Consider the following 22171-nt stretch of genomic DNA (forward strand, 5'->3'; position numbering starts at 1 on the left):
TTTGGTATTATTAAAAGGTGTTATTGTAATGGATTTAGAATTTAGTATGAGTGGGGATGTTGTGTTTAGGATTTCTATTGTTAACGGTTCGAATGTATTAGTAATAGTATAGTACGAAACGCAAATAGTATAGAAAAAACAACCTACAGGCTTAAGGCTTCTAAGGTGTGAGCAAATAGCGGAGAACGGCATTATTAATATTAGACAAAAGAGAAGGTCTGGGGTGTTCCGTACAACAACCACAAGAGTTGTGATTTAAAGGGGTCTGCATAACATAATATGTACATACCAAATAGATAGATATATAACCGTGAAGCATATACCATTCTATTTGGTTAAAACACTGTTTTGCCCCGTTTCCACTTCCTGTACATGCCCGGTCTGTAGACGACACTGGCTACTGCATAATCACCCAGTTCCCAAAATATTTCTTCCAACTGCCTTCTGCTGCCTTCTCCTTAGTTATAGCTTATCATATTGGGTTGCGACAGGATGCCCTGTTGTGTCCCGAACGGCCACAACGTTTGCATTTCCTGTTTGACGAGCTTCCTCCTTTCTACATACCAAAGTTAAACATATATCATTCTTGCGTAAATGTAGAATATATAACGTTCCATATTAATAGGTATTACGACAATATTTACATGTTGTACTTTATCTTTGGTCCATTTGAACAATTTCATATTCCTGATGACTATTCCATAAGCTTAGCTAACTATTCCGTTCTATGATTACAAATTTCATCAATGGTTTAGTAGGTTACCTTGTACTCCCCACGTGATAGGATGCGGACTTTCCTAGGACGCCCAGGTGGGCGGCGTACTGCTGGTGGAAGTAATGGAGCTCTAGTTCCAGATCCGAGTTCTAATCCACCCACAGATGGGACCGGATAGATTCTTCCGATGAAGCCTTCGCGCCATGTTGGTACACGGTAAGCCGGTGCCACCAGCGCATCTGATGGAAATCCAACCCTGGTGGAACAAGCTAGCGCATGCATACAGGGTATCCCTATTAGTTGATACTCACCACATGTGCAAGTACCGGGACCCAATAAAACTGTGAAGCACTCCCCGGCGGGGTCCTGCACTTGGTATTCAAGATCGGCTATATCACGTACAGCCATAGCGGTGGAGAGATCAAAGTTTTCCTCCACGAGTTTCCTGACATTTGGGGTGATAGTTCCTTGCTCCCGGGTTGATTTCGCTCGACGCAATGCGAACCAAGACATAACTGTTGTACGTATGTACTCAAACATCGTAATGAGGGGATATTCACGTGCTTCCTTAAGCACCCCATTCCAGGATTCAGCTATGTTTGAATCCATGATGTTGAACCTATTCCCCCTGAAATGAACCCTAGTCCACTTGTCGAACCCTGTTAACAACAATGATAAGTAGTGGCCAGTTTTATATTTAGTACGTTATTGCATTGAATAGAATGGAAAGAAAGCAATATAGTATAGTATCTTACGATACTATATAGTATCAGATTTAATCGTCACCTATATCAACCAAGTAAGCCGTGCAATTTGGGCTGATTTTCTGAATTTCAATAAACTTCTTATTAAATTCAGTCACGGTGAAAGCTCTTGCAACAGCGGACATAAGGTTGGCTAGTCTGCTACTCTTGTATTTTGCCATCACATTTCTCCACAGATGGACAACACATATGACATGCTGAGCATGGTTGTATACCTGTACAAGTACAAATATTTTATATAGTCAGTTAATGGTACATATAGTATAGTTGCAAAATGGAATGTGCTAACTTTAAAGTTCACTGAAGATTGTACGGATATTTACCTTCCTCAGTCCTGTGGCGATACTTGGATGGCGATCAGAGATGAAAACTAAACCCGGGGTATCGACAACAAAAGTTTGTAGCCTCTGGAAAAACCATTCCCAAGCATCGTCGTTTTCGCTATTAACAACAGCAAACGCAAGGGGAAATATTTGGAAATTCCCATCTTGTGCTGAGGCTGAAAGAAGACACCCACCATACTTCCCTTTAAGCGACGTTCCATCAACAACAATAACTTTCCGCATACACGAATACCCTGCCACCGATGCTCCATAAGCAACAAAACAGTATTGAAACCGTGTTCCACCTTCTTCTTCATCCGTACTTTCCACGTAGCATACGGTTCCTACATTAGAAGACTGAAGGAGTGCCAAATATGGAGGTATCAGTGCATAACTCCCAACCATGGTCCCCATTGCATGCTCCATCGCCATCTCTCTAGCTCTCCAAGCTTTCCAGTATGAAACGTTGACATGAAATTCATCTAGCAATATTTTCCTTATTGCGGCGGCAGTGGGACCCTTCTTAATACCAACAAAACGAGATTGCAATATCTGGCCAATCACGATAGTCGTTGCAAGTTTGTGGTAGTTTCTACGGTCGTCAACGGTGCAAGAGTGAACTAGGTTAGCTTGTCTGACTTGGAAGTTCCCACTGGCATCTAACAACACCGCATACACGCGCCATGGGCATGCATCACTAATGCATTGTGCAAGTAGTATGGAAGGGCTTGAACGAGTTGTCTTGAAATGGAACTTCCGGTTTATAGCATGTATTGCAAGTTTGATTTTGCAGTCGGCTTTGGATTTGAAAACACGACCCACATAAAAGTCATCTCCCTCGTATTGGATGTCGGCCAGAGCCGTGTCAACCCCTACAAAGTCAATGAAACATTCAGGTGCATGTCCATTATTTGTAAAGTATGGAATTAGATACTACATTGCAAATATAGTATAGAAAGTGGGCATTACAAATCCATTCTATCTAATTGCATTCCTTATGATGTAGCTCTACATTTGTATTAACTTAGAAGTTATTTTTTACCTGTTCCCTCCCGATTGTTGAATACAGGTGGAGCATCCCTTCCAAAAAAAGCTGGCGTATTCGGGTTGTTTAGCATCTCGTGGAGTGCTTCATCAAATTTACCCCAGTGTAGACCATCGTCTACTGGTAATTCTTCAGAATGATCTGAACCAGAGTTTGAATCTCCAACTCCACCGTCAGTGTCTGGAATGCCAGCATTTCCAAATAATAGACGTCTCCGGACCGGCCTAGACCCTTCTCCGGTTTCACCAACAACCGGGGGAACAACAGGAACGACCATGTCATCATCTGACTCAGACTCGGATTATGTATCCTCTTCGACAGGACGTTTGTTTTTTTCCCTATCACTCGGGCCTGTCTGACGCCTGGTTGCGCGGGTAGGATCACCTCTTTCTGTGATTACTATTCCACCTGGAGAATGTGGAATAGTAGGGAGTCGTTCTTTAGATCTACCCGCCTTTGTGACAGAATAGTCGGGCACTTCATGTGGAATGGCCTTCGTTTGCGGTTGAGTGAGTGGCATGGTCAGTGGGGTTTCGGATAGTGCAAAGGTATGCCAGTCTTCTTCATCGATTCCATCTACACCATCCTCTGCCATAGGCACCCTCTGTTCTGTCTCGCGCTCCTTAGTAAGTAGCTTCCCTCCATGTGATTGGCGGTAGATAGAGACATATAGAGGAACTTCTTCAATAGATCTCCTCATGTTTAGAAACACACCTATTTCTGTGTCCTCGGTTATGTACTGAGGCATTTCGAGCTCCGCATCTCCAAAGCTCACCCATTCCGGATATTGATATGAAAGCTTGAGCGTAGCATCGGTCGATGATAGTTGATAGCGTTCTCTCACCGAAGTCAATAACTCTGTCATCGTCATCCCGGAGAAAATCCGAATGAAATGTTCTACTTTGGCCGTTATGTCAGGTTCAAATATCCACCGTTGATCGCTATCACGGACCCACGTCCCATGGACAAGTAAGACTTTATCCTGCCCTGTCATCTGTATGTTGGATGTAAAAAAGTACTATCTCAGATCTACATCAAAAGGTCCATTCCATATTGAGACAATAATACATATTAAAGAACATACTGATCATCAACTCCAAATACAGATAAATACAAAGATTAGTTGGTTGTTACTGATGATTACCTGGTCGAATCTGCTGAGCATTAACTCGTTCTCTGCTTTCACCTTAGTGACTGTCTTTTTCTTACTTAACAAGAGATGGACAGACTGTCAAATTATATAGAATGCTAGATATTTTCTGAGGGTGGTCTATTCTCATCCACATATTTACTGAACTCAGTAAATAGCATGCGGTTATTTTCATGAGGACGTGGCTTCTACTCTCTCCTTATGATATGCACAGTGCATGGTGAATATCATCCATTCCTCCTTCCCGCAACGTCATCTCTTTCTCTATCACATCGTCATTTATTTAATTAATTTCCTAAACGTCATTTATCTCTCTCTCACCGAAGACTTGTAAGCGTGGAGGGTAGAACCGGATGAGGTGAGAGACAATTGTTACCCATTTAATTATGTCAAAATCATGTTCATATACTTAATTTCTCTTCCAGACTTAGCTATTTCGCCAATTAGCCCAACTTTTATTTAACATTTCTAATTTGTAAAGAAAAAAAAAACAAGTGAAAGTGGACCCCAAAAACGTGTTTTAGTAACAGAATTTTGATTTGGAGATTCCCTATAACACTGTATTTATAATTGAGTATTATATGATATTTTCTAGGGCTTTCATACTGTTCTGCTTTTACTTTCTTGTTTATTTTTAATTTTGGAATATTTATAATACTTTGTTTTAAGTTTAAAGCCAATTTGAAGGCAAAAGTTATAATGCATAAAGCTCTTTTTATTCAGCTTCGTGATTTTTCAAGCAACATAAATGTCATAGATTGTTAACAAAACATAAATTTCATTGATACATACAATATATAGATAAGTTGAAAATAAGTATGAGGATATAAAATTAGGATTTGCTGTAATTGATCACATTTTGAGATTTATATTAATCGGGCTAATTTATTCCTAGTTTCTTTATGCGCCAAGTATTACTTTCGAATGAAGATTAAGAGAAGGCGAGAAAGAGGGAGTTTGTGCGGGACTTGATGTGGGCAACCATGCTTGACGACAAGTTCTAATCCCTCACTAAAGGACCTGGTCATGGTGAATCAAGGAATCATTACACTAGTCTCAACTCTCAATGTATGTTAGCAAAGCATATTCATGAAATGAAATTACATTTTCCTCTATTCAGAACACTCTGAAATTTTATAAAAGATACAAACTTTTCATTACTAAAACCTGTTGAAAACCGATACATAAGCCAAGCTGTGTTTCAGTTCAGCAACCGAAGTGTATCACCAAAAAGTGTTACAAAACCACTATATGAGCTCTCTCCTCAAATCCTTATTTAGGGAAAAGCAAAAGACTAGTTTCAGTAAAGGACATTTGGGAAGATTAGGCTACAAATTCACAAACCATCTTCTAGAAATGAAACAGAAGACTCTTAAATCGCCCGAGTTTGGTGGTTCTTCAGTGTAAGAGAGACTATATGTGAAGTAGAGAGTAGCAGATAATGGGTCTGTTGGATCAGACCAGAGCCAAAGTTGATGGTCGAGAAAACATCTTTCGTTTTTTTCACCTCATTTGTGGCCATTGGAGGTGAAGAACATGTAGTCCGGATGATCAACTTGCAGACGCTTAAGCCATTTGTCAGCAGCTTGTTGCAAAGACGAGAGCTTTTGGGACTCTTGACCTCTGTTTTGGTTCCACACAGATAGTTTCAGCTTATAAGATGCCAATCCAAAAGTAGCCAAAGGTAGCTTCATGGATGGCTTAGTATCACTACAACCTGCTTCAATACATACACAATACTGAGTAAGAGATCCCGCTAGTTTCTGACATTTCTAGACAAAGAGACACTATCTTGTTCAAATCAAAAACATAAGGTTACTTACTTTGCGGAGGTGGTGTTGAGAGAGAGTGGAAAGTTAGAAAGCAGGCATCGAGATTTTGTAGTGTTGGACCAACTGGTATTCTGTATATTGGATACCTACACACCGACCAATTAAAACCTAACCGTTTCAGGTCCATCCATATATATATTCCAAAAGTAACGATCTCAAGACTCAAGAGGAGACGTACCATGACACAGAGACCCAACTTGATGGAGAAAGGTCGCAGCTCCGGTATGTCATTAGCTCAGGAAACCTTGAGGCGAGATCTGACACCTAATGTTATGAAAACTTTTGTTAAAATGTGAAAAAAAAAAACAATAAAGATAGTTGACTTTGCTTAGGAGAAGGACGGTTTACTTTGTTAGCGAGAGGTTCACGGCCAAAGGGAGGATCATACTCCAAGTACTCAAACAATAACCGTCCCTGAGGGTTGCTGATCTCAGTCTCTCCACTTGACAACGAACCGGTAATAGATTGATCCCCCAGACTAACTCTATTCAGTTCACTGACACTCAAGTCCACCGCATTCTCCATATTCTTAGCATGGTTAGGTAACTTATCAAGCTTACTACTACCTTCACTACTTACATCATTATCTTCAACTGGATTTCTGTTTCAAAAGACAATAATCAAAGATAAAAACAGAAGAGTTTCTTTCATGTAATGAACAGAAACACTTGAAAGAACTAACCTTGCTTTCTTTAATGGGTCTACATACAACTGAATGCCAGATAAGTAAGGCACGTAGTACTGCACAGTGGAGTCGCTCCCATGCATATGTAGGGGAACACCCGCACCGTACGCACTCCACTCTGCAAACGACTCCCACAGATCCTCCAGAACAAAATATGTATTGCACTCCGGTTTAAGTTCACACCTGCTCCCCTGTAAAACGTATTTGCAGCAATAAGCAATGCTTAAAGGATACAATAGAAAGAAAGAAAAAAACACATTTTGCAATGAATTCTAAACTAAAGTTCCCCAATTCAAGTCCAGGTGTGACCAATACTCTTATGAACTTCATTACAATCAGCAATAAATGACATTTCTAACTTATTCTACCAGAAAGATTCTTACAATGGGAAGTAACCGGGGATGGACAAGTGGAGTGGTGTGCTCCAAGAACCGATCCAAGTTTGACCCCTCGCTCTGAACCCGACCCGACCCGGATGATTCAGATGAGCCGGCGCTTACTTCCGACCCGGAAACCACGACCCGATTCTTGCTCCTAGCCTGAGCTTTCCTCAGACGAGGCGGCGGCATCGAAGCAGTCGAAAGCTCCTTATCCACCAACATCCCACCTTCTTCTTCTCGTTGCTGCTTCTCCCTCAGCTGCTGCTGCATCCTCCGCATCGGAGGAGGATTGTAGAACCGATTCTCGCCGCGGATCGCTGATCGGGCGATTGAAACTCCCCCAGAACCCGACATTGTGTTGATTGCAAAATCGATTTCAGATGACGCAAAATCGAACAAACCCAAACAAAAAGCAGTAAAATTTATTTTTCCCCAGAAAAACGTAAATAAGCTTCTTGGTTCTGTCTGCTTGAGTTGGAAAGTGAGTCTAGGGTTTTAGAGATTGGGAAGAAGATGAAGGATTTGGGAATTTCGATTTATATTATTTACCACAAAAGAAGAAAATCATGGACTCTTTTTTTTTTCATTTTGTAGTGGCGTAGACTCATTATTATTAAAATATAGTTGAAAACAGCTGAAAAAAATTAATATTACAGACAGATGTGGCGAAAAGAGGAAGATGGTGGGAAGCCAAGAGATGTGTTTGGTAGCGAATGGTGTTTCGTCCGTTGACCAAGCAGTTCTCCGTTATTGAATATTGGGCCGGGCTTTCTTGATAGACCAAATAGTATTGTTGGTGGATAGTTAAATATTGAATAAATCTACTAGATTCTGACCCGCCCTTAAAAACTTGAATAAATGGCGGGTATATTTTTTGTTTTGATTTTCTTTTTAGAAATTTAATTTTTATCTTTATGCTTTTCTTTATAATCATATTTGTGTATTTTTTGTAATCATATTTTTGTATAAAACTTAATCAAAATCTATTTTATAAAATAATAAAAATTTAAAAGTTAATTCGGCATATGCTCGTTTCTTGTAATGATATGCCCGTATGCCCGTTTTTTGTAATTTTTTTCTAATATGTTAAAGAACTTTAATTTATATGTTTGTGTATAATATTTTTAAAATTATTAGTAAGACGTTTTGATAATTTTATTGAATTTGTGATATTACATAACTATACACTTGTATCGTAGCCATTTCACACATTAATTTTGTACTTTATTCCTAAACAGTGATTTTTTAATAGTAAACTATAGTATAATTTTTATTAATAAAATAGTAATAAAATAGATAAAATTATATGTTTCTCATTCAATTTTCATGATTTGATTTCATATATAATGGTTTATATGAATTTATTATTACTAATTTCTTATGTAATTAAAAATAAGTTTTGTAAATTTTGACCCAATGTAAGAGGTGTATAATTAATAAATTTATTTGATATAAATTTTAATTGTTTGCTTGTGTATCTACATTTAAATGTTACAAATACGCATTATATTTGTGAAAATTATTGTAAACATAATTTTCTAATGAATATAGTTTTTATTATTGAATATGTCAGGGTTTTGAATGATATGCAATATACAATAGAACTTCTATAAATTAATAATATTGAAACTTTGAAATTTTATTAATTTATAGAGATATTAATTTACAAAAAACTTCTTATTTATATTTCTTATTTTAAGATATATTTATTCTAAGAAAATAAAATATTTGATTTTAGTGTATAGAATTAATTGTTATTTTTTGAAATTTGATATTTATATTACTTTTATTATATTATTTGGTGTATATAATATATATTGCATATAACTTAAATGTGATTTTAGATATAAAATCACTAATTATCATCAAAAATATATTAAGTGTTAAATAAATATAAAGATAATTTCATTGTGAATATAAAAACAACAATATAATAATAGGTTCTTACTTATATAAAGTAGGTATACATATAAATGATTAATTTATAATTTTAATGTGACCATATATTTACATAGAATTTTCTTAAAAAATATTATCTTATTATTTTATCGATTTATGTCAAATTTTTAGCCGGTCCAAGTTGAGACCGGTAAAATTTATTAATTTATAAAGATTATTAATTTATCGAGTATTAATTTATAGAGGTTCTACTGTATTTGATAGAAATTTAAAATGTGTAATCAAATTTGAACAAAATCAAGCTATTTCTTGCATTTAATAAGATTTTGAGTTATTAACCTGTTTAATAAAAAAAATAGTTGTACCCACAAAATGAATCGAAATAGACCCGAAAATCAGGGTTGTAAACCAAAAATGTTCATTCAATACTGATTTGATTTTTAGATGCATTAAACTGCCTCAAATGTTCGTGTTATACAAAGACACATTGATAATTGATATTTAGATGCAGTTATTGAGTGACGATTTTGATTTTGATGCTATTCCGATTATTGTGCAAGTAAAGTAGTGGTTACATCCATAATATATATTTTGATGCAGTTAATATTTTTTAAGTATGTATTGTTGAAATAATTGTTGGACATAACTTTTATCAATGGGTCACACTACTGTTTTAATAGAATAGATTGATATTTGAAAGTTTGTTATTTCTTATATATTATATGAAAAGTATTTTAACATATGAGTTATTTCATGTGTCATCACTTGAATCATCTTTAGAATTTTTATAGAAATATTTTTGTTCATCTAAACATTTATTATATTTTTCATTAGACTAACTATAAAATTAAGTAATCTACAAAAAAAAATTTCATTATTTCCTTAAATAAAAAATACAGTATTATATAATATGATTATATATATATATAAATTAATAATTTTTAATACTAAAAATTTAATAAAAATATGTATATTTTCTATCATTCTTGTTTAATTTTGGGATTTTTGCCGATAAGGAACAAAAAAAGCATATCTTTGTCCCCTTACAATAAAAAACCCAAACTTTGTCCCTTTAGAACAAAAAAAAATGAAAAACCTGTTTTGTCCTTTTTAATAAAATAGGTTAATAGTAAGAAGTAAAAAACAAACGGATTCAGTGAAAAATTGCTTCACTTTCTTTGTCTCCGACTCCCGTTTCATAAAATTCAGAGGCGATTCCGCCGTCGACTCCCCCTTTATTTTGTCCGTTCAAGTTCGTCGGAGACGACGATATCGTCGTCACATCTCTCCTTCGTCCTCCTTCTGTCGTCTTTACTCTTTTTGAATCATCGATTACAGAGAATTGAAGGTTAGGGTTTGGAAATCCCCTTTCTGATTTTTTCCGTTTTTGTTTACGTGCATGTAGTATAAAGAGCTTGAATTGTTTAAAAATACAAATCGAATCGCATTTTGATTTTCGTTTGTGGGTTGAGTTGATTGTGAGGTCATCGTAGTTCTTGTTCTATACGATTCTGAGTTATATTTTGTTTGGTATTGAATTTGCTTTGTGTTTTGAATTCGTAATGGACTTAAAAGGCTAATGAGTTGATGTTTTTGATTTCATGTTTTATAGGAATGGATTACCAGTTTCCAAAACGCTTTATTGAAGAAGGAGCTGAGACCAAGATTGATAAGATTAACAACACCTGTAGGCGCACGATTCTGGGGACGCTGAAGGTGGTTCTCAGGGATGAGTATCAAGAAGTTTTGAAAGACCCTGTCTTCGGTCCGATTCTGGCAATCGTAGAGAACAAGCTTATTTACTCAGGAAAGGTTATTCACAGCTTCATATGCAAGCAGCTCAAGGTTTCCAAGCTTCACGAGTTGTGGTTTCTTTTTGCAAAGAGGCCTCTCAGGTTTTCTATGCAAGAGTTTTATGCTGTGACTGGATTGAAGTTCAAAGAAGAACCCGACGTAGACTTCAATAACTGGAAGAGTGATAAGGGGTTCTGGAGCACGGTGCTGAAGGAAAATAAGAAGATCAACTTATTGGTTATAAGGGATGAGCTCCTTAAAGTCTGTAAGGAGTGGACGTATGTAGACAGGGTGCGACTAGTGTATCTGTGTATTATACATCGATTCGTCATTGCGAAGGATTTGAGAGTGTTTATCCCTCACGAGTTCATCCGTTTGGTGATGGATTTTGAGAAAATGAGGATGTATCCTTGGGGTCTTCGCGCCTATGATGAGCTGCTTGCATCAATATTCAAAGCAAGGGAAGATGTGCATCTGAAGAACAGCTATGTATTGGATGGATTCTCATATGTGTTTCAGATATGGATTATGGAGGCAATCCCAGACATCGGTTCTATGGTGGGTAAAAAGATCAAAAACAACTTGACGAAAGTGAGATGTAGAAATTGGAAAGGAAGTGGAAAAGTATCATATCAAGATATCACCAGCCTAGAGTCCAACTTTGATAAGGTAGTTATCTTTCTTATATTAAAGTTGAGTTCAATAATCGAACAACTGAAGCTTATTGTTTCATTTTTTTTTCAGGGAGAGCTGTTCCCGTTTATATCATCTACTGGGAGCTTGGATGCAACTGATAATGCTGAGTTCTTTAGGGAAGATGAGAAGAATGACGAAAGAGTCAATCGCATTGTTGCTCTGATCAGTGCCAAACAAGACTGGAAGCAATTCACTTGGGAAGTTGAGACTCTGCCTCCAAATATGGAGTTATCTGACGCAGAAGAGGATGTCGAAGTTGAAAATGTCACAGAAACACCTGTGGAGGAACCAGCTGTTGTTGAAGAGGAACCAGCTGTTGTTACAAAAAGGGGGAAGCGTAAGCTAATTGATCCTGGTGTCGAGTCTCGAAAGAAACAACTTCTTTGTCAAAGAGCGGCTGAACATAACAGTGTTGTCTCCGGTGATATGAAGACCTTCATTGAAGGTTTGTTCAACTCTTCTTTCAATTCTTTTAAGGAGCTGCTGCAGAAGGACATACAAGAGCGTTTTGACAAGGTCGACAATGAGATGGCTCAACTGAAGGCAACAGTGTCGCAGATTACGGGTCCTTCAGTTGCAGTGGGACGAGACATAGCATCTGAGATTCCCTGTCCTTCTGCAACACTTGGGAAAGAGCAAGAGAAATCATCACAGAGTCCGGGTTCTTCAGGAGCAAAGGGAAAAGGCAAAGGCAAGGCATCTGTGAGTGTTGATCCTCCTCCGCTTCGTCGTAGCCCTCGGCCAGTAAGAAAGGTAACCAAAACATGAAGCTTTGAATTATGTAGGACGAAACATCTTCTGTTGTAAGTGTTTCTGTGGTTTGACTATTTTGTAATGTCCTTGTATTGTGCTATGTTGCATATCGGCTTGTAATGTATCTTTTTGTTTGCTATGAAGTGAACTGATAACTATGACATGTTAGCTTGTCTATTTTGTAATGTAATTTTGTGAATATGTTGACTCTATTTCCTATTAATGTTGTTATGCTTCGCTTTATTTACAGGAAGTTAAAACTGATGACGATGACATGTTTGATTTTTGAAGAATTTGTCACAATCATCGACCTATGTAGATAAGGGGACGCAAGAATTTTTACAAGACGCCGTGGGAAACCTTTCTCAAGCATCACATGTTAAAGGCTTTGATCCCTCACAAAAAATCAAGGACGACGAACCAGCAGAATGGGTTACTCCACTGTCTTCATTCAAGCCTCCGAATTAGAAACCACCTACTCTAAAAGATGAGGAATTACTTGAGGACCGGGTGCATGACATTGATCACTCACTAGTGTTTGTCCCTGAGGATGGATGGGCCAAAATAATTGAGTGGTCCTCAACTTCCAAGTAAGTTTATATTGTTTCTCAAAACGTTAGAATAGTATCATTTTTAACTGAATTTTGCATTGCAGTGAACTGAAAATTGGACCTTCTATGTTAACAAGTGTGTTAGCAGCACGCGTCATGGGACCTACAGAATGGCTTTTGAATCACGTAAGTCTAAATGTGTTCCTTAATATTTTCAGTACATGAGTTACAATCTATTATAAAACTTTCAGGAAATTGATGCTATGATATACTTATTCACTGAGAGGACTACTTTGCGACGATGGGAACCAACAAAAGTAGCATTCATGAGCTGCATGTTCAGTAATCAAATGAAGACCTCTTTCGATGAGTTTCGGAAGGACAAGAAGAAATTCAAAGTATCTGAATTGCTTCACCGGTACGGCATTGGTGAACTTCCACCACACGGACGAACAGGACTGACGTGGGATCTTGACGTCACACGCATGTATGTGCCTCTAAATGTTGGTAAACACTGGATCTCTATGTGTGTCAACTTTGTTTCTCTGTCGATAGAGGTCTTTGACTGTGAGGGATTGAAATACAACAAGGAAGTAGAGCCATTTGCCATTCTCATCCCTAGGATTGTCAAATATGTTCACTCATCAAAGAATCGGCAGCAACTCAAGGTCAAGCAATATACTGTCAGTTACGCCCCAATGCCCTACTTATTAAACAAGAGTAGCAGTGATTGTGGAGTGTATGCCTTGAAGCACATTGAATGTCATCTTCTAGGTTTGGATTTCTCCCTGGTGAATGACAACAACATTCGAGAAGCGCGCCAAAAGATTGTTTACGACCTATGGGAAGCTGCCAATGATCCTGAGCTTATTTTGAGAATGGCACAATACACTCCTCTAAAGACGATCACAAATCCTCTAGTGGAACTTGATTGAAGTTCTTTCGTTTATTACTTGTTAAGGAAATAGGTTGTTATTGGCTCTCTTATTTGACTCTTGAATTTGATTCTTGTAGTTACTCTTTAGTTTTACTTTATTTGAAACATCTAGTTGTTCGATTTATGTGTTGTGACAATGCTTATTAACCCCTAAATATTCCCTAAATGAGTGGTATGCGAAGACAATCCTTATCAACCCCTAAATATTCCCTATTTGACACTAAAGTAAGACAATCCATTTGAAACCTTATTTATGCTCTAAATTCCACTAAAGAATGACAATCTTTATCAACCCCTAAATATTCCCTATTTGACATTAAAGTAAGACAAACCATTTCAACCCCTATCTATGCCCTAAATGCCACTAAAGAATGACAAACATTATTCAACCCCTATGTATGCCCTAAATGCTACTGAAGTATGACAAACGATCTCAACCCATTGAATCCACACAAACCTTTTAAATCAGAAAAAGATCTTACTAATCAAGACAAATCTTAATAATCAAAACACATACAACTTTACCCTAACTTCCAACCCGAGTGGAAGATTGTTTGACCTAAAAAAATCTTATATAAGACCATCAAATGACCTGAAACACTATATATTCCATCGTTTGTTTCTCCTACATCTCGAAAAAAACATCTCGTTCCTTCTCAACAAAGAATGACGAACATGAATTACAATGAAGGGATCCCTTCCAGATGCTGGTGTGGGAAGGGGATTGTCACATATGTTTCAAAAACAGAAGAGAACCCATATCGACGGTTCTTCAGATGCGAGATTGGGATACAGGTAAATCTGTAATTACTTATTCATCATTATTCAATATGATCAGAGAATGAACATATGTGAGATTGACTTGTTTTTGTGTTTTCAAACAGAGAAAGAACGAAATCCATCTTTTTAAGTGGGTAGACGAGGCTCTGTTAGATGAGATTCAGAGGATGGATGAGCATCAGACGAGAATTGGCGAGGAAATTGAAGATCTGAGAAGTTCCATGAAGAAGACAGTTGAGGAGGAAGTTATGAAACATAAGAATTCGATTGATGTAGGTTGTTTAGGATCCATTCTCACTATTTTATGTCTCTGGTCCAAACGTGATTGATAATGTAATGGTTCTCTGGTTAATGTTAAAATAAAACTTCTATATAATTCTAATGTTTAGACCTAAACGATTTCCAGTTGGATCATTTGACATGAACAAACTGAAACATAACTTCCAATCATCATCTGAAGAAGAAAACACATAGTCTATTAGATCTAAAATTCAACATGAAAATTCTGAAACATAACTTGCATAAAACATGAAGAACACATAGTCTCTCAATCATAACTTGCATAAAACGAAATAAAAAGAAAAACATAGTCTCTGAAACATAACTTGCATTGAACAAATTGAGAATCTTATATTGCTAAATCACATGTTCTCCTGTTGTGACCTTCAATCCCACATCGACTACATTTCCGAACTGTAGAGCGTTGAGTTCCTTGTGACGAACGGATCTTATCTTCGGCTGTCTCGTATCTGCGTTTCTTTCTCCTACCCGCAGCTCGTATACTCTCTGGAGGAAGCATTTTTGACTTCTCCACATGAGATGGGAGTTTCCATGCATCTTCGGGGACGCTAATAGGATTTATGCTTTCTTCATAAGCCGAGCGCCATGAGGCAGTAGTGTACATGTCGTCTGTGAGTGTGTGTGGTCTTATTCCAACACTGAAGCCTGCTTTTATGGCGTGCCTGCATGGGATTTTCATCAGATCGAATTTCCCACATGAACACGTGCGTCTGACCAAGTCTACCGAGCAGTCGAAAGTGTCACCTTGAACTAAAAACCTATGATCGCTAACGGGAAACACCTTAAATGTCTTACCCTTCTCAATCCTTCTGTCAATCTTCTTCTCCACAGCAATGGTTAGTGGCTTCGAATGCTTAGAACTTAAAGTTCTACGTTTAAAAAACCATCGAGTCATCATTTCCCTAATGCTGTCCAACAAAGGTATCACTGGAAACTCTCTAGGCGTACGCAAAGCTGCATTTATCGACTCCGCAGGGTTAGTAGTCCTAATATCATATCTGTAACCCGGAAACTGACAACGAGCCCACTTCCTCACATCGGCATCTATGAGATACTGTCCAATTTCAGGACTAATAGCGAAAATAGCAGTGAAGACCTTACGAAAATCAGCAGCTCGATAAGCTTTAGAAGCCTTAGCAACCAAACCAGCCACACCTTTCCCGCTGAAATATGTTACAACATTATTCAGCAAGTGGTGAATGCAAATTCCATGATGAGCTTGCGGGTACACTCTCGCAATAGCTTTAGCAATTGAGGAATTCCTATCAGACACAAAAACTAAACTATGGTCGTCAGCAATGACCATATTAAGTTGTCTCATAAACCAGTTCCAGGCGAGGTCATTCTCTGAGTCGACAACTCCAAAGGCAATAGGATATAAACTCGAGTTTCCATCTAATGCTGTAGCAACTAGTAATACTCCTTTGTATTTGCTCTTCAAAAAAGTCCCATCCACCACAATAACTTTTCTAATTGCAGCATAGAAACCGCGAACACTCTGACCAAACGAGATGAAGAGGTATTTGAATCTCCCTTTTGTATCCCTTTCATAAAATGTGTGTGACCCTGGATTAGCTTCCTTCATTATATGCAAGTATTTAGGAATTTTTTCATAACCTTTCTCCGGAATACCTTTAACTGCGTTGATTGCATATTCACGTGCATCCCACGCCAAAGAATAGGATATCTCAACTCCATATACCATACGCATATACTGGATTATATCATCCGATCTCGGTCCTTCTTTAGCAGTTTCATACTTATGCATGATCAGAGTACCCACTGTTTTTGCTGAAACTGTCCTAACAGAACCCTTCCTATTGGAGGCAGCACATGAATGATCAGGTACATACTTTTTGATGATAAAATACGATGAGCCTGTTAAACCTTCTGCACGAACACGCCATGTGCAGTCATCATCTGAGCAACGAATGTACCATACTTTTTTATCCGATCTGACAACCACGTAGTCGAAATTATTTTTCATTGCACATATTTCGAATGCTGCCTTCAAAAGTGTTTTGGAAGTAAATGATTGACCCTTCTTCACAACATCCACCAAAGAAAAGCGAACACCATCTTCATTGATCTTTTCTTTGTCACACTTTTTGTCATCTTCACTGTCAGGTACCTCAACATCTTGTTCTGAATCCATATCACTTGAATCGTCAGACTCCATAAGCGCTTCCTCTCTGTTAGGCGACTCACTACCTTCTTCCGCTATGTTAGAGGCTTGAGTACTCACACACAACTGCGTCGAAGCTTTGTTCTTTACATATGTAAGAAAATTTCGAACTTGTCTTTCACTGGTGATGATAACAGGGGGTGAGTAGATGCTATTGATCAAATCGGAAGGTAAATAACTCAGCTCTATATTGACCATGTTTACATCAATTCCAAAGTTTTCACACACCATAGCCTTTAGGTTTTCAAAGCTTGAACTTGTGTCCAAAGTAAGTAACCTGCCTCCTTTTTCTTCATCAACAAGAAATCCCCATCCATTGTTCATCGACGATTTCCACAAACCACATGAAGCATATATGTTAATCTTCATATTTTAGAATGACAAAAGTTTGAAAGAACTAAAAAATGAAGAAAACTTCCACGTTGAATTTCAGAAATCGTGGTATGTTGAAGAAGAAAACAAGATTTTAGGAAAGACAATTAAAAAAGGAAATTCAAAACATTTAAAAGATTTTCTGAATATTTCCTAACCGTTTTTGGCTAGATTTCCGGATTTTGTAATTTTATTAGGTAGAATTTGCATTCTATCTATTTAGAAATTAGAAGACCTGGTAGAATACTGTATACCACCGGTGTAGACAAAAATACAATCCGAATAATGCATTTCCTACCTTAGTAGGTTAATTAGTTTTTGTAGCGCATCAAATCTACCAGTTACGTAGAGCATAGAGGGAATGAGGAATTTATATTCTTCTCCAGTAGTTGTTTATGTTTTCGGTGTATTGTGCATGCTACGACTAGTAGATCACTATGTCTTTGTTAGATTATATATTCTAAACCTCTGTAGATGGTAGATCTGATTTTCTAACCCCTTTACCCCATTTTTGAAATTATTATTCAAACATTTTTTGAATCCAAATTTATTTTTCTTATATGCAGTTGCTTATCTACATCTAATATACAATTTTTTCAGAATTTTTTGCCTTCTAAAAAAATTAATAGGATTTTTTATATACAAAAAGGGTAGTGAATGTCCAAAAGTGACAAAAGTTTATTTTGTTCTAAGGGGACAATACCTTAGTTTACTTGTTCTATTTTCCCAATTTTCCCTTTAATTTTCTATTATTAAAATAAATTAAACAATCGCATTAACCATATAACAAAATTTAGATTTTTCCGTATATGTTATATTTTGATTTTTTAAAATAAATATAAATTACTAAATCTGTTAAAAATATTACATTGAAATTTTTATGATCATGTTTTAAGTTATTTTTATAGCAATATACAAATGATCATAAAATTATATGAGTAGAAAGTTTCATTTAATTGATGTTCATAAATATATATAATATCATTTAAATTAAACTATATACCATATAAATATATAAATATTTTAATTTTTAAATTTTAGCAATATGTATCATACTTGAATTGATAAAAACTAAATATTTTTACCTTTTCGTAAAAATATTTAGTTTTATTAAAAATTAATATTTTTTACAAAAAAATTATATTTAAAAAAAAAATTAATTTGCTCAAAACATTAAAATATATTTATCATTAAACATTTTTTATTTAATAATTTTTTTATAAAACATCTCACTCCGTTTATAGCGTGGATTGTTACCTATTATTTATTATATTGAAAGCATGGGAGAAAATATTTTCTTTTAAAAACCCTCTATATTAACCAGAAAGGTATAATTTGTATGCTAATTATTAGGAGCTAGTTAACTAAAAACCGAAAAATTCTAGAGAGAGAAAACAAAACAAATCTGATGTTGATGAAAGATCTTTTTTTAAGCCATGTGAATAATCTCCACTAAACAAAATGTTAACTAAGTATCTGAAAGTTTGATTTTACTAAAGTTGCAGTTGAGAGTTTAGAACAAATCTACTAATAGTTGAAAGTTTGTTTTATCAATTGCATGGAAATAATAATATATTTTTTTGTTGAACTTGAATCTTTATTAACCATAAAGGTATAATTTTCTTGCTAATTATTATGTTAGTTAGCTAAAACGGAAAAAATTCTAGAGAGAAAATAATACAAATATAATGTTGATGAAATATCTTTTCTTAAGCAATGTTAATAATCTCCACTAAACAAAATGAAATCTTAATCACTTTGATTTTTGAATCAATACAATACTAAAAGGAGGATAATCTGATCAGTGAGAGTGTCCACGTCAGCATTAAAAATCGACCAATCGGGTTGCATGTTTCTTCCACGTCAGCCCAGCTTTAGTCATTTTTTTTTGGAGACGAAATATAAATGTCAATGGCTCACGAGCCCGTTTGCTTTGCCTTCTTCGTTTCACCTTCCACGTCTGAGAGTGGAGAGATTCGACGTTTTCCTTTTTCATTTCTCCAAACCCCAATTTTCTAATTGGATTCGTGAAACCCTTTGCTCTCATTCTCCAAACCTTTTCTCAGATCTAAGGTGAACGATGGTAAATTCATAAATCTTATCTCTTTGTTTCTGTTTAACCTTGAATTCTTCATCATTATTATCGCTGGACGCTCGTGGAAAATCATTGTGGTGATATTGAATCAAATCCTTTTTTTTCTATCTGTCACCTCTTCTGTGGTTATAACAGAGAGAGAGAGAGATTGATCTAAATATGTGATTATGTGAAAGCAATTGAGAGAATGTTTCTTTTTGATTCCAACTCCAAGTGGGTTCCTTTTTTTAATTTTGTTATCTGACGTTATTTTTAGGTTACACACAGGCTACGCCAATGGTTGCAGGTGCTGCAGTAGCTGCTGCTGCTATATAGCTGGTAGATATGGTATACTCGCTTGGCAAGCCTTCAAGGCCAGGCCCATCGTGCCTAGAATGCGCATGTTTTATGAAGGTGGTTTCCAAGCTGCCCTGACACGGTGTGAAGCTGCTCTCATCCTTGGAGTCAGGTCTATCTTTACTTCTTTTTTTAGTTTGCACCTCGATTTGAAAAATGGTATTAAGATCATTTCATCAAGGCTGATATCAGCTAGATTTAGTTTGTAGTTTAATAAATCTTATCCTACAAGTTACTCTATGCTAAAGTAGTTGTTCTCTGGTGGCTTGGCTGAGTTTTTGTTTGTGGTGTTTGACCATAATGACATGGAGAGAGTGGTGGCAGAGAAGGTGAAAGAAGCGCACAGGAGAGTGATGGTTGCAAACCACCCGGACGCTGGAGGCAGTCACTATCTCGCTTCTTAGATCAATGAGGCCAAAGATGTTATCTAGGGCTATTTAGATCCCCTTTTAATGGCGACGACTTGAGTGGATTCTTTGTATTGACGAGGAACAAACAATTGAGGTTGAGGGAAGAACTTCGTATAGAGCAGCCTGTGTACGGATCTAGAGGGTATGTATTCTTACGTGCGACATTTTTCTCATTTTCCTGTTGAAAAACTGATTCCTGATTAGCATGAATCGATAATTTTTTTTTTTGGGAATTTTGTGGTCAGTTAAGAATGTATAGGGTTACTGTCTTTTTAATCGATTATGCTTTTTCTGTGGAAATGATTCTTGGCAAAAAGTGTTATCTTATTGATGTGCATGTTTTTGAAGATAGATAGTAGTATAAAGGGAAGAATGGAACGGTATTAGTTATTATGGATGTTGTGTAGAGTCATAAGAGTTGTAGTAAAAAATGAAAGGGAAAGGCTGTGGTTGAGTGTGGGGATCTTTTGGGGTTTGATAATTGAAGGGCCATGTTTGGGAGCGGGGTGGGCTCAAAGAAACAAAGAATGATGTAATCAAATCTCTACAACTTGGCAGTTGGCACCGGAGCAGCCAGCTTTCCTCCTTATGGCGGATTCCCTGTGGTTCGCCTCCGGGAGGCCTTTGTCGTCTTTGCCGGTCCAATGCAAGTGGAGATTGCACTGCAGAGGGACAGGCAGAATATGGATAGGAGATACGTCAAAGTTTTCCGCTGCTATAAGCATGATTACTACCACGCCGTTGCCGCTAAGGAGGAGGGAGCATACGAGGTCCATGTAAGCCCACCTCGCGCGGGACCGTATAGAGCAAAGAGTTGTAGAGAGAAAGAGAAGCTCGAGTACACTGAGGTTTCAAGATGCGAGGCCTCCCGTACTCTGCCAACAAGCCTCAAATCATTGAGTTTTTCAGCGGGTACAAGGTTGTTGAAGGAAGGGTACATGTTGTGTGTCGACCTGATGGTAAAGCCACTGGAGAGGCCTTTGTGGAGTTTGAGATAGCTAAGGAGGCAAGGAGTGCGATGGCTAAGGACAAAATGTCCATTGGGCCAAGGTATGTGGAACTTTTTCCAACTACTCGTGAAGAGGCTCGTAGAGCAAGGTCTAGGCAATGATGACTTTGTCCTTCACTATGATTGTATCATTATATATGATATATATATATATATATATATATATATATATATATATATATATATCCTGTGGACTAATTTTGCAATGTAAAAAACCCAAAATGTTCATATGTGGAATAAAAAGACCTTGAGATATTGTTTTCGGCTATCTCTAAGGGTTGATTTAGAAGAAAATTAATGGTATTTTTTAATACATATCCGTCATCTTAGTATAATTACAAATTTTAACGCACCAGCTTGAAATCATTTGAGAGAGCTCGGCAAATCCAATGACTCTGGCTCTGCTTTTTTATTCTGTCATATTGAGAGTTTGATGCAATCGCCCCACAAGGAAACTCTTTTGTCTCTTCATTTGAATGTGCTAACAATTCGGTTTTATCCAAATCGCGGTTATCCAAATATGTAAATAGTATGAATCAATGATCAGATCAGTGTTAAAATATCGGAATAAGATGTCGAAGTCCCAAGGACAAAAGACAGTAGGCTATAAATAGTAACCAAGGGAATGAGTGAGAATAATAAATTCCTTATTATTCCTTACAATTTAGACCATTTACATATACCGTAAAGTTAATAACTAAATAAACTAATAAATATCAAAATTTAAATAGAATTTCTTACTAAATTAATAACTATATAAACTAATAAATATTAAAAGGTTCAACATAATAAATTTATTGAGTTTTCATTATATGTTTTTACACCACCACATATTCCAATTACGGATTAAACATATGATAATACTTTGGGTAAGTTATAGTCGTTTTCTCTTAATTATGATGGAAAAACATTTAGAGAAAATAGTAAATAATTTAAGTTACAATAAAAATAAAGAAGTTAAATATATATGTTTTTGTCAATCAAATATATATATATATATATATATATATCTAACTTGATTAAACGAAGTAAAAAAATAATTGGTGTGCAAGAAGCATCGGTGGGGCAAAAAAAAAATGAAATAAACCAAAACAGACCAACCCAGCTGAATCCAATCCGACCCACCCCAAACCAAAACATATGTCCCAACCATTTGATTA

General features: G+C 36.5%; 5 protein-coding genes and 1 pseudogene across 6 annotated transcripts; 3 read left to right on the plus strand and 3 right to left on the minus strand.

The window, feature by feature from the left end:
• Positions 1-751: 751 nt before the first annotated feature.
• Positions 752-3124, minus strand: LOC125610026. The gene is made up of 4 exons (XM_048781672.1): positions 2845-3124; positions 1803-2674; positions 1502-1694; positions 752-1374 (listed from the first exon to the last, which is right to left on the minus strand). Exons 1-4 carry the CDS (start codon positions 3122-3124, stop codon positions 752-754), a joined length of 1968 nt encoding a protein of 655 aa, XP_048637629.1.
• Positions 3125-5129: 2005 nt separating this feature from the next.
• BNAA06G29630D lies at positions 5130-7590 on the minus strand. 2 transcript variants are annotated; one of them, XM_013788692.3, is made up of 6 exons: positions 6898-7590; positions 6512-6705; positions 6178-6430; positions 6008-6093; positions 5821-5915; positions 5130-5717 (listed from the first exon to the last, which is right to left on the minus strand). In XM_013788692.3, exons 1-6 carry the CDS (start codon positions 7246-7248, stop codon positions 5506-5508), a joined length of 1191 nt encoding a protein of 396 aa, XP_013644146.2. In that variant the 5' UTR covers positions 7249-7590; the 3' UTR covers positions 5130-5505. The 2 variants fall into 2 exon arrangements, with proteins under 2 accessions (XP_013644146.2, XP_013644147.2); XM_013788693.3 differs by having other exon boundaries at positions 5130-5714; positions 6898-7586.
• Positions 7591-10407: 2817 nt separating this feature from the next.
• Positions 10408-12325, plus strand: LOC125610027. The gene is made up of 3 exons (XM_048781673.1): positions 10408-11256; positions 11332-12036; positions 12287-12325. Exons 1-3 carry the CDS (start codon positions 10408-10410, stop codon positions 12323-12325), a joined length of 1593 nt encoding a protein of 530 aa, XP_048637630.1.
• A 1874-nt stretch (positions 12326-14199) lies between these two features.
• LOC106392616 (uncharacterized protein At4g04775-like) lies at positions 14200-14633 on the plus strand. The gene is made up of 2 exons (XM_013833425.2): positions 14200-14319; positions 14409-14633. The coding sequence occupies exons 1-2, from the start codon at positions 14200-14202 to the stop codon at positions 14631-14633; spliced, it is 345 nt and encodes a 114-aa protein (XP_013688879.2).
• A 299-nt stretch (positions 14634-14932) lies between these two features.
• Positions 14933-17113, minus strand: LOC106392617. The gene has a single exon (XM_013833426.2). The coding sequence runs from the start codon at positions 17111-17113 to the stop codon at positions 14933-14935; it is 2181 nt and encodes a 726-aa protein (XP_013688880.2).
• Positions 17114-19111: 1998 nt separating this feature from the next.
• Positions 19112-21204, plus strand: LOC125575926 (annotated as a pseudogene).
• Positions 21205-22171: the final 967 nt, after the last annotated feature.

This window comes from Brassica napus, chromosome A6 (genome assembly GCF_020379485.1).
Source record: "Brassica napus cultivar Da-Ae chromosome A6, Da-Ae, whole genome shotgun sequence".
In the NCBI taxonomy this organism is placed as follows: domain Eukaryota; kingdom Viridiplantae; phylum Streptophyta; class Magnoliopsida; order Brassicales; family Brassicaceae; genus Brassica; species Brassica napus.